Source organism: Malus domestica, chromosome 02 (assembly GCF_042453785.1).
Source record: "Malus domestica chromosome 02, GDT2T_hap1".
Lineage (NCBI taxonomy): Eukaryota > Viridiplantae > Streptophyta > Magnoliopsida > Rosales > Rosaceae > Malus > Malus domestica.
Genome location: NC_091662.1, coordinates 11,543,418 through 11,559,623, shown reverse-complemented (window position 1 = coordinate 11,559,623; position 16,206 = coordinate 11,543,418). Strand labels below are relative to the sequence as shown.

Genomic DNA, 16,206 nt, shown 5'->3' with positions numbered 1-16,206 from the left:
AAAGAAGAATCGAGAAAGTAAAACAAAAAAGTCCAAGTAAGCAGGCTATAAGTATAATACTGGATTTTCTTGTACCAAAAATAAAATTGAAAAAGCCTTTTATTAATTAGTTACATACACGCAAACATTTAATTCAACACACTTTCATGATGAATGTGAAATAATATTGGATTTGAAAATCCCATTACGAAAGGAAAATGCTAAGAGCATCTCCAAATGAGATGTCAAAATCTTAAGTGGAATGTTACTGTGTATATTTGACATCAAAAGTCTTTCTAACTGAAATGTTATTTGCTGACTTGATTTGAAGGCTTTGTGATTTGAAGTCAATTTTGACATCAATGTCAAATTTATTTTTAATTTATTTTAATTCCACTAACATTTCAACCAATAAAAATTTTGTTTCACGTTTTTTTAATAATTACAACCATTTAAAGATCTATTTAAATAATAAAATAAGATTTGACAATTCGGTTGGAGAAGTACAAAAATTGACATAAGACTTCAAATTGCCACATCAGCCTTTAATTGTAATTTGACTTATAATTTGACATTTCCTTTGGAGATGGTCTAAAAAGATTCTCTCAAAATGCGATTCTTCATGAACTATCTGCTACCTCATTTTTTTTTTACATAATATTGCAAAATATTAACATAAAAATTATGCCAAAAACATAAAGAAGCGGAAAGTCTCACTTTTAAAAAAATCTCTTTAACATTTCTTTTATAAAAAAAACTCATGGTCAAAGATGGGATTGACTTGATAAACTCGGAAATTAATTTCTAAGAAAGACTTGGACTTGGGACAAAAGATTCACTCACTTGGACTTTTGGACTAGGACTTCTTGATAAAATCACTTTCATGCGACTTCTTCCAACCCATCACATTGGGAGGGACAATAACTCTATGTGGTTGGAAATATCGCACAAGTTGAATAAATCCTTTGATATTATTTTTTAATTTATTACTCATCATATTCACCCCAATTTGACCAAACACTTGAATTAATTTATCTTAATATCATTTCTTTTAATAATATAAAAATTCATAGGGTGGTTCAAGATTTTATCTAAGAGAAATGTTAACGTGACTCTCAAGTAATCCAAACAGTTTAACGGTAATTTATGTGATAACATTATAAAATATTATGTCAAAAACGTGAAGTGACAGAAATTCATGGGAAGTCTCATTTTAAAAGAGTCTCCTTAGCATTTCTCTTTGATCCAATCCAATCCAATCCATTCATATTGATTGATTCAGTTTAATTTTTATCAGTTTTGATGATTTGCTGGATTCAATTAGATTCTTAAATCGAAAAACCAATGTGGTTGGTTCAAATGACCAATTTGATTGTGAGAATCCAGTAACTTCCAATTCAAGTTAATTTTATGCACTTTTGATGGTATTAGTTGTCACAACCAGTCCCACATTTATAGTTATCGACGGCGTGAATTGACGAGAATACCCTTGGACGTTAATTTGTATTGTGTGATTTAAGTTGGTTTTGGACCCATTTATTATTTTCCCTAAGCTTTTGGACCCAATTGGAAGTAAGGGAATTATTGATTTTTGATTGGTGGCTTTGGACCACACACATACCTTCTCTCTCACTCCCGTACTATCTCTTTCTCGGTTTTCACTCTCTCTCTCTTCCCTCTTTGTACGGACAAGCTTCAACTCACCCCAAACCTTGCAGATCGAGGGTGTAATTGTCACCATTGTGTTCCTTGTGATGCTACGAATCGTTTGACACCAGTTTCAGGTAAGGAATCCTTCGAAAACTCGTGAACCCGTAACAAAAAATTTCATGCATTGTTCACACTCACATAAAATCTTGTGTTTTAGGGAAATCTAAGCTTATAGGAAGCTTAATGAGGTCCTCACGAGTCTCGGGGTAGCTCGTTTGAGGAATTTGGACGTTGGGATCGCAAGAAATGTCGAGTTGCAGTTTTGGTCGGAATTTCGAAGCTTCCCCGACGTGATTTCGTGAGATTTGAAGCTTCAAATAGGTATAACGCCATTCTTCTCACTCTAAGCTTTCATTTGGTTCAAATTTCCTGAAAAATGGTTAAGAAACGAGTGAGAATAGTGAGTTTAAAGTTTTACCCAGTTTTTCGACGACCAGCGACTCGCCGGGGACGAAGACGGAATATTCCATCAGTTTGGACGAAATATTCTCACGGTGTCAGTTAGATTAGACGGAATCTGTTAGGTTTAACAGAATATTCCCTAACGGTGGTTAGGGAATCCGTTAGGTTTGGGCTGCGCGTGGGGGCGCGTTTTGCCGTGCCTTTGCCGACGAGTGGCGGCGCGTGGGAGGTCCAAAAATATTTCTAAAAATATGGGGATGATCCTGAGGTTGTGTAAATCACTGCGTTATATTCATATACCCATTTCGAGTAATGTATGAGAAGTTATTAGCTAGTTTTGCCTATGTGCTTTAAAATAACGTTTTTATAGTTAATTCGCATATAGGTGAGACTTATCCCGAGGACAAGTGTATCCACGGGCGACTCGAGGGTTATGACCCGTCAACATATCAATGAGTGGGCTTTTGTTTTCAGTATATATTTATATACTAGATATATTTCCCATAAATGCATTTTTTTTAAAGGAAAGTATGATTTGAAATAATATGTCAAATGCTTCTATATTTTGAATATGCATTTCATGGTTGCATATATATATAAATGTGGTGATGTGGAGGCACATGTAAGTTCTGGTAAATTATGTTTGGTTATATGAATCGTCGATGATGTGATATGTGATATTTGATTAAGTAATGTTGAACACAAAAAGCTGCACATAGGGTGATTATTAATTAGCCAGAGATATAAAGTACATGCATGTTTATTTACGTCACCTCCCGCACTATATGCTCATATTGGATCCAACTTAAGTGCACAACATTGTCGTACAGACCTTATTCATGGTTCCGACTCGTAGGTGACTAGCGAACTATCGCCCGACTATTATGAGAGAATAGAGTTGAGCATAATTATATTTCACCCAATCTTGTTGCACAGACCCTTCTTAGGGGTTCCGACTTATGTGCAGTATATTGCCGTATAGGTCATTGTAGTGACTCCGGCTAGAGTGACTTTTGAGCTATGAATTTAGCCGTACAGACTACCATAGGGGTTCCGGCTAACATATCACATTTCTATGAAATTATTCTCACCTGAACTGTTTACTCTATTATATCTTGGCATGGCATATATACCTATGAATATGTTTATGTGAAGCATGAACTGAATTGATACGATTTCAAATATATATATATATATATATATATATATGTTTATATTTTGATTATGGGAAAAATTATACATGTTTTACAGCGAGGGGTTAATATATTGATAAATGAAATGAATTTGTAAAACATTTGTTTTTTCCCACCCACGTTTTCTGTTTTGCGCTCCTCCAAGTTTTAGGTAAGCTTGATGTTGGTGGCTAGAGGGCGTCGGCAGTTCTGACTTATCTATATAATAGTAGGACATTCCTGGTACTGTATAACTAGCACTTGTCCTACTGGATTGCGCCTAGACTTTATGCTCTGATTAGGAGTGTTTACTGTTGTAACTAATTCCTATCACTTTCTGTTTAGTAGTGCACTCTAGTAATATTGTTTTTAATTATTCGTATATTTGCTATCTTTATCGCTTCCGCAATGTGCACATGACTACGTCACTCTCACGTGACAGCCAGCATGCCTTGACCTTGGTCGGGGTGTGTCAGTTTGGTATCAGAGCCTAGGTTTAGGGCTGGTTTGGTATTGATGTGTTTTGAAAAAAAGCTGCTGCTTTGAGAATAAGCGACTGTGAAATAAATCAGTAAAGTGTTTGGTAAACTTTTTTGTAAAAGTGCTTTTGAAAAAAAAAAAAAAAAACAGTCTCATAGTGGGTCTTTTCATTAAAGGAGCATTGAAGCTCCGTGTGCTTTGAAAAAAAACCAATTTTCCAAAGCTGCAAATAGCAGCTTCAGCTTTTTCCTTTGATTTCAGCTTATTCTCATAGCAGCTTCCAAAATAAGCCTTTTTTTTTCAGTTTACCAAACACCTAAAACCCTCACAGCTTTTTTTCATGGGTGCTTTTTTTTAAGCACCGCACTCCCAAACCACCTCTTAACAGTCCTGTATAATTATTGAATGTTCTAATCCTTATGATGTCTTATGTCAGAACTATGCCGTCTCGTAGAGATCCCCGTCAACCAGCTGAATCTAGTTTCCCTGATATTGCTCAATTAGGGGAAGCTATAGTTTCTGCCATTCAGACAGCATTCCGTACTCCTCAGAGTACACCTCTTGAGACAGTTCATAATCTGAAGTTAACTCGCTTTATGGGTAATGAAGGTCATGAGAGAGCAGAAAAATGGCTGAATCATGTAGAGAAGACCTTCCAGGTGATGTAGAGTCAAGGAAATCTTCATCCTAATAGGTGGGTTGAGACGACTACCTGATTTTTGGGAGAACAGCCTGCATCTTGGTGGAGACAGGAATCTTACGAGATGACCCATAAGAGATTGTGGACTGGGGAGTATTTAAGGAGCGGTTATCTTAAGAAACAGGAGTTTACTCATCTGAGGCAAGGAAATATGTCTGCTAATGAGTATTACATGATGTTTAATGATTTGTCTAGATATAATCCGGAGGTTGTTGCTAATCCGGTAGAGATGCTTCGCCGTTTCAGTTTGGGTACTAAGAAGAAATGAAGTTCCATAGCGACATCTACTCATTGTGCCTCTTACCAGGAGTTCTATGAGATTCTACTGAGGATTGAGGCCTCAGAGAACATGCCTAGTGAAAGTGAGGAAGAGGAAAGAAAGAATAAGGGTCAGAGACGTAATGACAAAGGAAAAGGGCAAGCATTTCAGGGACCCTGTAAGACTCAGAACTTTAAGAGGAGTGGTGGTAGGTCCAGCTCTTCTAGCGGGGGATTAAGTACTAATATGCAGATGAGAGGTGGCAGGCTTACTGGAGGCCCTAGGTTCCAGAGGCAGAGAGATTTTGGTGGTTCAGGTGGATCTGGTGCTCCCTTATGCCGTAAATGTAATAATCGGCATTTTGAGGAGTGTAGGAGAGGCAATAATGGATGTTTTACTTGTGGACAGATGGGTCATAGGGCTGCTCAATGCCCTCAGAGTCAGCAGAGACCCCAGCAGCCTTCATTCTCACCATCCGCACCTACCCAGTACGCTTCAGTATCTGGTGGTTATACTCAGACATGACAAGAAGGTGCCTACCACTACCAGGGCAACGCCGCTCCCTACACCTCAGGACAGTAACAACAGTATTTTCAGGATCCTCAGTATGTGAATGGATACCCTCAGTACCAGGAAGGATCTCTGCTTTATCAGCCTCACTCAGCCGAGGATCTCAGTGGTATCAAGGGGGACAACCCCAACAGGAAGAGATTGCTGCTAGTAATGCAGGATCTTCGAGGCAGTCGAGTCAGCAGAGGTAGGGACGTGGTATTCATGCCAACAGAGGTCGCGGTGGATGACATCAGAGTCAGAGGCGTATCCACAACATGTCACTGCAAGATGCCCAGAATAATCCAGATTTAATCATGGGTACGTTAAATATTCTTAGTCATTTTGCTAAAGTGTTGATTGATTATGGTGCTACACATTCTGTTATTTCTCATACATTTGCCCAAGTGACACAACCCCATCCTACACCTCTAGGATATAATTTAGAATTTTCTATGCCTAGAGGGGATAGTTGTTTTGTGGATCGAGTATATCCAGGATGTCCAGTGATAGTATATGGTATTATTATGCCGGCTAATCTTATGCTGTTGGATATTATGGATTTTGATGTGATTTGGGGCATTGATTGGTTGCACTATAATCGTGACAAGATAGATTGTTATGGGAAGACAGTCACATTTCATTGTCCTGGATTACCTGAAATTACATTTGTAGGAGAGCCTAGTGGAGTGAGGCATAGTATTATTTCAGCCATGAAAGCAAGGAGATTGTTGTCGAAACGTTGTCAGGGATATTTGGCTCATGTGGTGTTGAATGATGACACTCCTAGTAGTGTGAAGGATGTTCGTGTGGTCAGATATTTTCTGAATGTATTCCCTGATGATCTGTCTGGATTATCGCCAGATAGAGAGTTGGAGTTTGTTATTGATCTGCTTCCAGGTACGAATCCTATATCCTTGACTCCTTACAGAATAACTCCTGCTGAATTAAGAGAATTGAAAGTGCAGTTGCAAGAGTTAGTGGATAAAGGTTTTATTTAGCCGAGTACTTCACCTTGGGGAGCTCCAGTTTTATTTGTGAGGAAGAAAGATGGAACTTTGAGGCTGTGCATTGATTACATGCAATTGAATCGGGTAACTATTAAAAACCGTTATCCATTGCCTCGTATAGATGATTTGTTTGATCAACTCAGAGGGGCCTGTGTATTTTCTAAGATTGACTTGAGGTCGGGATACTACCAGTTGAAGATTAAAAATGAAGATGTCCCTAAAACTGCATTCAGGACTCGATATGGTCATTATGAGTTTCTTGTGATGCCATTCGGGTTAACTAATGCACTAGCAGCTTTTATAGATTTGATGAATCGAGTGTTCCAACCGTATTTGGACAGGTTTGTTATTGTCTTCATTGACAATATTCTGGTATACTCTAAGTCTAAGGTTGAGCATGTTAAACATCTGAAGTTGGTGTTGAGCAGTTTGAGGGAACACCAACTATATGCTAAGTTTAGCAAATGTGAATTTTGGTTGAATCAAGTAATATTTTTGGGACATGTCATTTCTGCTCAAGGCATTCAAGTGGATTCCCATAAGGTAGCAGCTGTGGAGAATTGGGAGCAACCTCGAACCGTCACCAAGATACGGAGTTTTCTTGGCTTAGCAGACTATTATAGACAGTTCGTTAAGGATTTTTCAATGATTCCTCTGCCACTGACGAGGTTGACTCGAAAGGATATTAAGTTTGAGTGGGATAATAAATGTGAGCAAAGTTTCTAGCAGTTGAAGTACTATCTCACTCATGCACATGTTCTAGCACTTCCAGATGATAGTGGTAATTATGAGGTTTATAGTGATGCTTCTTTGAACGGTTTGGGTTGTGTATTGATGCAACATGGCAGAGTAATCGCTTATGCTTCGAGGCAGTTGAAACCTCATGAGAAGAATTATCCTACACATGATTTGGAGTTAGCAGCTATCATCTTTGCTTTGAAGATTTGGAGACATTATCTTTATGGTGAGAAATGTAAGATCTTCACAGATCATAAGAGTCTCTAGTATCTATTTACTCAGAGAGATCTTAATCTTCGTCAAATGAGGTGGATTAAGTTACTTAGTGATTATGATTGCACGATTGAGTACCATCATGGTCGTGCAAATGCAGTGGCTGATGCACTTAGCAGGAAGACTCCAGCCAGACTCAATGTCATCTATGATTGTCATGTTCCTCTTTTAGCAGGTTTAAGGTCCACGGGAGTGGAGCTAGGAGTGGAAGATCGAGAAGAAGCCTTGCTTGCTAATTTCCAGGTTAGGCCAGTTTTAATTGATCGTGTGCTTGAGGCTCAGATGATTGATGAGGAGACCCAAGAAATAATTCAAGCAAGGAACCAAGGTAAAAAGAAAGATTTTGAGATTCGAGAAATTGATGGCATGCTTATGCAGGAAAGCAGGATGTATATGCCGAATAATGCAGAATTAAAGAAAGAAATTTTGGATGAAGCACATATTCGGCATATGCGATGCATCCATGAGGCACTAAGATATATCATACCATTAGACCACTTTATTATTGGCCTGGTATGAAAAGAGAAATTGCCGAATATGTGAGTAAGTGTACCATTTGCCAACAGGTTAAAGTTGAAAGAAAGAAGCCGTTTGGATTAATGCAGCCATTTCCCGTTCCACAGTGGAAATGGAAAAATATTACTATGGATTTTGTGTACAGGCTCCCTCGTACCTAGAATGGTTATGACGGCATTTGGGTGATAATTGATCGGCTTACGAAGATATCGCATTTTATTCCAGTGAGGGAGAAGTATTCGTTAAGCCGATTAGCTAAGTTATTTATATCACAGATTGTGAAGTATCATGGTGTGCCAGTTAATATTATTTCGGATCGGGATCCCAGATTTACTTCCAAGTTCTGGATAACATTCTAGGAAGCTCTTGGTACGAGATTGCTTTATAGTACATCATACCATCCTCAGACAGATGGACAATCTGAGAGGATCATTCAGACATTAGAGGATATGTTGAGATCTTCAGTGCTGCAGTTTGGAGATAGTTGGCATGATTGTTTGGATTTGATGGAGTTCGCCTACAACAACAGTTATCATTCAAGCATTGGTATGGCACCATTTTAGGCACTTTATGGGAAATCTTGTTGTACGCCTCTATGTTGGTCAGAAGTTGGCAAAAGAGTTTTAGTGGGCCCTGAGATCGTGGATGTGACTACACAAAATGTTCAGGTGATTAAGTCTAACCTAAAAGCGGCCCAAGACCGACAAAAGAGCTTAGCAGACAAGCTTGCCACTGATCGGAAGTATAATGTAGGTGATTGGGTATTTCTGAAGCTATCACCTTGGAAAGGTGTTGTACGATTTGGAAAGAATGGAAAGTTGAGTCCTAGGTACATTGGACCATATATGATCACCGAGCGAGTTGGTGAGGTTGCTTACAGGCTTGAGTTGCCTCCAGAGTTGTCCAAGGTACACAATGTGTTTCATGTTTCAATGCTTTGACATTATGTTTCAGATCCTTCACATGTGATTCCTCCTCAACCTTTAGAAATCAATTCAGACTTGACTTATGAAAAGGAACCAATGACTCTATTGGATTGGAAGGAAAAAGAACTGAGGAACAAGACAGTTCATCTGGTTAAAGTGTTATGGAAAAATCATTCAGTGGAAGAAGCTACTTGGGAGACAGATGATCGGATGAGAGAGATGTATCCATGATTGTTTTATAATTATTAGTGGATGTATTTGTCATGTATAATTTCGAGGACCAAATTTTATAAGGTGGGGAGATTGTCACAACCCGTCCCACATTTATAGTTATCGATGACGTGAATTGACGAGAATACCCTTGGACGTTAATTTGTATTGTGTGATTTAAGTTGGTTTTGGACCCATTTATTATTTTCCCTAAGTTTTTGGACCCAATTTGAAGTAAGGGAATTATTGATTTTTGATTGGTGGCTTTGGACCACACACATACCTTCTCTCTCTCACTCCCGTACTATCTCTCTCTCGGTTTTCACTCTCTCTCTCTCTTCTTCTTTGTACAGACAAGCTTCAACTCACCCCAAACCTTGCAGATCGAGGGTGTAATTGTCACCATTGTGTTCTTTTGTGATGCTACGAATCGTTTGACACCAGTTTCAGGTAAGGAATCCTTCGAAAACTCGTGAACCCGTAACCAAAAATTTCATGCACTGTTCACACTCACTTAAAATCTTGTGATTTAGGGAAATCTAAAGTTATAGGAAGCTTAATGAGGTCATCACGAGTCTCGGGGTAGCTCGTTCGAGGAATTTGGACGTCGGGATCGCGAGAAACGTCGAGTTACAGTTTTGGTCGGAATTTCGAAGCTTCCCCGATGTGATTTCGTGAGATTTGAAGCTTCAAATAGGTATAACGCCATTCTTCTCACTTTAAGCTTTCATTTGGTTCAAATTTCATGAAAAATGGTTGAGAAACGAGTGAGAATAGTGAGTTTAAAGTTTTACCCAGTTTTTCGGCGATCGGTGACTCGCCGGGGACGAAGACGGAATATTCTCATGGTGTCAGTTAGATTAGACGGAATCTGTTAGGTTTAACGGAATATTCCCTAACGGTGGTTAGGGAATCCGTCAGGTTTGGGCCGCGCGTGGGGGCACATTTTGCCGTGCGCGTGGCGGCGCGTGGGAGGTCCAAGAATATTTCTAAAAATATGGGGATGATCCTGAGGTTATGTAGATAATTGTGGTATATTCATATACCCATTTCGAGCAATGTATGAGAAGTTATTAGCTAGTTTTGCCTATGTGCTTTAAAATAACGTTTTTATAGTTAATTCGCATATAGGTGAGACTTCTCCCGAGGACGAGCGTATCCAAGTGCGACTCGGGGGTTACGACTCGTCGACATATCAGTGAGTGGGCTTTAGTTTTCAGTATATATTTATATACTATATATATTTCCTAGAAATGCATTTTTTTTAAGGAAAGTATGCTTTGAAATAATATGCCAAATGCTTATATATTTTGAATATGCATTTCATGGTTGCATATATATATATATATAAATGTGATGTTGTGGAGGCACATGTAAGTTCTGGTAAATTATGTTTGGTTATATGAATCGTCAATGATGTGATATGTGATATGTGATTAAGTAATGTTGAACTCATAAAGCTGCACCTATGGTGATTATTAATTAGCCAGAGATATAAAGTATAGGCCTGTTTATTTACGTCACCTCCCGCACTATATGCTCATATTGGATCCAACTTAAGTGCACAGCTTTGTCGTACAGACCTTATTCATGGTTCCGACTCGTAGGTGACTAGCAAACTATCGCCCGACTATTATGAGAGAATAAAGTTAATAAAGTTGAGCATAATTATATTTTTCACCTAATCTTGTCGCACATACCCTTCTTAGGGGTTCCAACTTATGTGCAGTATATTGCCGTATAGGTCATTGTAGTGACTCCGGCTAGAGTGACTTTTGAGCAATGAATTCAACCGTACAAACTACCACAGGAGTTCCGGCTAACATATCACATTTCTATGAAATTATTCTCACCTGAACTGTTTACTCTATTATATCTTGGCATGACATATATACCTATGAATATGTTTATGTGAAGCATGAACTGAATTGATATGATTTCAGAGATATATATATATATATATGCTTATATCTTGATTATGAGAAAAATTATACATGTTTTACAGCGAGGAGTTAGTATATTGATAAATGAAATGAATTTGTAAAACATTTGTTTTTGCCCACTCACGTTTTCTGTTTTGCGTCCTTCCAGGTTTTAGGTAAGCTTGCTATTGGTGGCTAGAGGGCGTCGGCAGTTCTGACTTATCTATATAATAGTAGGATTTTTCATGGTACTGTATAACTAGTACTTGTCCTACTGGACTGCGCCTAGACTTTATGCTCTGATTAGGAGTGTTTACTGTTGTAACTAACTCCTATCACTTTCTGTTTAGTAGTGCACTTTAGTAATATGATTTTTAATTATTCGTATATTTGCTATCTTTATCGCTTCCGCACTGTGCACATGGCTACGTCACTCTCATGTGACGGCCAACATGCATTGACCTCGGTCAGGATGTGTAATTAGTCCTCTAAAATTGAAAAAAAAAAAAGAAAAAGAAATTTAAGTCATTAAATACATTATATCATTTTGTTTGGCTAAAAAAACATTATCTCTACTAATTAATGAAATCCTCTTTGTCAACCAAAAGAGGGTAAAAAGATAAATTAGTCTTCTATCACACAAAAAAAATGATGGGCAATAATGTGATTTCTTTGAAGCCTCACCTACATACATGTGATGTTAAAATACCTCCAATATTAAAATTAAAAAAAAAAAAAAAAAACCAAACACTCCCCCCCCCCCCCGCCACGTTCTCTTTCTCTCCCTCTCTCCTTCTCATTTTCCTAAAAAATGTGTTCATACACATAAAATGTGTAGGCAAATGTTAGTATAATTAATTAAAACACTTTTATTTAGCTTTTGATTTTGATTTTTGATTTTTTGTGTTATGTTTTTATTTTTTTTTTAATTTTTACTTTGCATACATCATCGATGAATTATTACGCACTAATAAAACTGTGTTATTTTGTTAAAAAAAAACTGTGTTATAAGCTTAGTTTTGTTGTAAATTTGATAACAGCTTTTATGTTTCAATATTTTATTTTTCCGTTTTAAAAACCAACATTCAATTTAATCTAATTCAACATCGGGTCGAATAAATTGAAAATTATGCAATCTTAGTCTACATTGAATTGGATGCAAACTAAATATATTTATTATCGATTTCAAAATGACAAACACCAAGAACATTCATAGTTTACACAAACTTCTAAAGGGATTCTCATTTTTTTGTAAAAATGGAGACAAGTTGCGTGGCCCCTTATACTCGAACATCTTCATTCATAGATCATTTTTGCAAAAAAATAATTAAGAAATGATTTACTCATTTGATTGTCATGATGAAATTTGAATGTTACTTAGGATATAATGCTTGTTATTCAATTAGATGTCTCGAAACATTTCTGACTAATATAAAGTACAACTTAAAAAATAAGCGGTTCAAATCGTTAAAATTCGATGTGAAACATTTCTCACAATTACTCTTAATTTTTATCAAAAAATAGAGATGTCTATGAATGAAGGGCTGCCGACTGTTACAACAAACTGATGAATTGGGTAGTGCTGGGTTGATGGAAGTGGAGCCCAAGAATGGCACGTCCACCCACTATAGAAACCCATGTTCTTGACAAGTTGTTTGCTGAATTATTTCGAGTCTGGTTTTCTAGTTGGATCTGTTTCTGGGATGGAGATCTATGATGGAAGAGAATTTTATTTTATTTAAATGCGAATTAGCTTTGGGGTCCACACAACATTAAACTTTAACAATTTGAACTGTTTACTTTTCAAGTTGCATCTCTTAAATCATTCTTGTAAAATAGCAGCCAAATCAAAAATATTTGAAGTATCTAATTGAGTTCAAAGAAATTGACAAACACCTTGTTCTATAAGAAACATTGAAATTTCATTATGATAATTAATTAGGCAAATAGTTTTGTACTGAATTGAATTTTTGCAAAAATAATTTATGAATCAAGATTTACAAAGTAAATAGTTCAGATCGTTGAAATTCTATATAGAGTAACTCCTGATAAGCTCTTACTAGATTTATCCTTTCATTGACATGAGACAGTTTTTATCTTCACATCCTCATATGTTCCTTCATGGATGACGGATTTTCAAGCCAAATAAGTAGACAATACAAATTGGGTAATGTGGAGCACGTGTGACTATTGGGCTCACACATGGTCTACACTCAGTCTAATACTATGAAAAAAATTAAGAGTTTCATTATAAAGACTAAATGACAATACTAAAAGTAGCTCAACTCTTTATAAGCTCTTGTTAGATTTGTACTTTTACTGATATAAGACTTTTTTTACCTTCATATTTTCACATCACGATGACGACCACAATGATGATATGTTAGGCATGCATGCAACGGCCCACGAGTGAGAATTGATTGGCTCGTCACTAACATTTGGTAAGGTTAGTGACCCGAGACTTGGGCTGTTGGGCAGCATGCATTGTTCATCGTCCTATTCTTTCTTATCTGCCGTCTGCCAGCTGATGATCATAAACTACATTACCAACCAAACATAAACAGGATTCTTCTATAATTTTAGCTGGGCACCCACGTCAACTCATCTTGACCATTTATACTTCATATGCCATGAACATCAACCCAACAGGATCCTCTCCGGATAATTTGGTGAGGATCCTAATGATCTATAAATCGTGTTCGTTCATCATACATCATGCAGTTAATTTTTATCAGATATTGTTTGTATTATATTTTAAATAAAAAATATTTAAAATAATTTCTAATCAAACGATGTACGATGAACGAATATGATTCACAGATCCCTGAGATCTTCACAAAGATGATCCAGTGAAGATCTGGACTCAATATCAACAATCAAAATCAAACGCGTCACGCTTTATAAACATGAGTTTATTCAGGTTGGTTGAAACAACGCTTTTTCTCCTTTGCGCTAAATTTTTTTTTTTTTAAATTTTTTTTTGGAAAAAGTTTGATTGTAGCAAAGCTACAGACAACCCCCCTCAACTTTATTCAACAACAAGCCCAAAATTACAAGCAAACCAAAGGCCCAACTGACAACTATACATAACCAAAAAAGGGCCCAAACCAAAAGAGAAAACAGAAAGAGGGCCAAACAACAGTGAAGCCCAAAAACACACAACAGTCCACAACAGCAGAGAAACTTCGACTGAAAGCTCCTCCACCAACAGAGAACTAGGCCAGCCAACTGAAACATCATCCACCACCGAGCATCGACGCTGCAGACACAGCCACCAACCCCGAATAACACCCAGATCCCAGCCAGTAACAAGAGATAGTCGGCACCAAAGAGGGATTAGCCAACTACCAAGAACAAGCTTGGGGAAACCCATGAGCAACACTGTCGAAAATGGTAGACAGCAAGGAGAACGTGGTGGTGTTGGAAACACCCGAACCAAGGAAAACATCCCAACTCTACATACGAGCTCAAGAGAAAATATAGTGGCTGAAGATCGGACTGAGGAAGAGATGGGGAGAGGGATACCAATGGGAATAGAAAAACCGGGCATGCTAGAGGGAAAATTAGGGAGGAACATCAGGCGAAGCAAAAAGAAAAGAAGAAGAAGAAAAGAGGAGAAAACAAAAGAAAGGGAGAAGGGGCAACCGACTCCATCTGAAGCTAGAGTCAGCGCTTGAGATTGTGGTCAAGCTGGAAACCCTCACCAAAAAGAGGGAAAGAACCTCTCACAGAAGGAGAGAAGCTCTCTCACATAATGAGAGAATTACCCTTTTTTTTGTGCTAAATTTTAAGTCTAAATAAAAAAGGACAAACCACATAGTTTTTTAATTTGTCACATATTGTTGTTGATCGTTTAACTGTTTTCTTTTTTACCTTTTTATAGTGATTTTTTGCCCTCATGTTTTCTGGTTAGGCACTCATTAGCATGTAATGAAGAGTTAAGTTTGGTTCAATATTTCCATATGATGATCAAGCACTCTAAATTCATTTCCAAGTGAATATTTCTGACCGTAGGGCTCAAAATCACATACGTCAACAATCGTCAATCTATCACGTGTGACTAATCGTATTATCTTATCATATTATATCGACAGACTTGCATAATGTCCAAGTTGGCTACTGGCTCCTCATTGTTTGCTTCATTGTAGAAAAGACCATCATAATTGTGTCAACGGCATAGCGCATCGTCTCGCACTCTACGCTCTTCTTACTGGTTCAGATTGTAACTAGTTTGACGAACCACCAAACCTCATCTCATACTGGTTATTTGAAGAGTGTAGGTGCTGCTTGCCCTGTGTTTTGTACTCTTCCTTCGATGGGGGGCGTGCTAAACCTAAATGGCTGCAGATGAATATACTGTCATTCTTACCATTGTGGGGTCCACATGGACTTATTCTATTTGACAAAGATCATATTTAAACCTACAACACCCTCTTTTAGGAGAGAAACTTCGGTAGGATTGTCTGATTAGGACAACTCTCACATTAAATAAGACCATCATAAATTTAAACGGAACCAAACTACATGATATTTTATATTTTATATAAGGTGCCTACATGAGAAGTATAATTAACCTACAGCCCACTCAATCTTCAAATCCTGGTTACGTCCCTGTGTATTTATACTTCATTTGATTTTTCCTTAAGGAGTAGGCAAAAATTAAATGCAAGAGCAAGCCTCTATCTGAAGTACCCTTAACGAAAAGAGCCCCAAAGTCCGCAAATATATTTACACAACCATAACTCATAGCTATAAGCAACTCCTGGAGAATGACATCTGACCTAAGAGAAGAATTGCATAGCAGAAATGAAGCATTTGCATTGCCGAGATGGCAATTGCAAAGAGCGTTCACATGGATGACAAAGAGAAGAGGCATCGGGAGATTTTAGTGTGCACTATTAAATGGTGTTACTAATTCATGTATTATAATACAAGTAAACGACATGGTTGATATGTCATATATCATGAACATAGAACATAGTATTAATAAGTAGATCATCACGTTATTATATGTGCAGATTATTAATACTACATGGTGATATGATAGTCAGACTCATGAAAAACTTCTCAACTTCTCGTGCCCATTGTATGTCATGCGGTAAGTAACCTAGGTCAATCATGAACTGTCACGTAAGTGATAAAAACTACATACAACAATGCGTTCGGAAATCGTGACTTCCCCTTCCTCAACAAGAGACCCTTTTGTGATACCATATTCTTTAAGCTATACCTTTCCCTCAACGGCAAAGCTTGCCACTGCATTTAGGGTTTTGGTTGGTGCACATTATCCATTTTACAAATCAGAGGTTTCTGAAGTCAGTCGAAGACGACCCGAGTCCCTTTCAAAATTTTGCTTACAA

General features: G+C 37.5%; 1 protein-coding gene across 1 annotated transcript; it reads left to right on the top strand.

Moving 5' to 3' along the window:
* The first annotated feature begins 4,183 nt into the window (after positions 1 to 4,183).
* Positions 4,184 to 6,252, top strand: LOC139191094 (uncharacterized). The gene is made up of 5 exons (XM_070811596.1): positions 4,184 to 4,402; positions 4,496 to 4,666; positions 4,751 to 5,141; positions 5,330 to 5,459; positions 5,592 to 6,252. Exons 1-5 carry the CDS (start codon positions 4,184 to 4,186, stop codon positions 6,250 to 6,252), a joined length of 1,572 nt encoding a protein of 523 aa, XP_070667697.1.
* Positions 6,253 to 16,206: the final 9,954 nt, after the last annotated feature.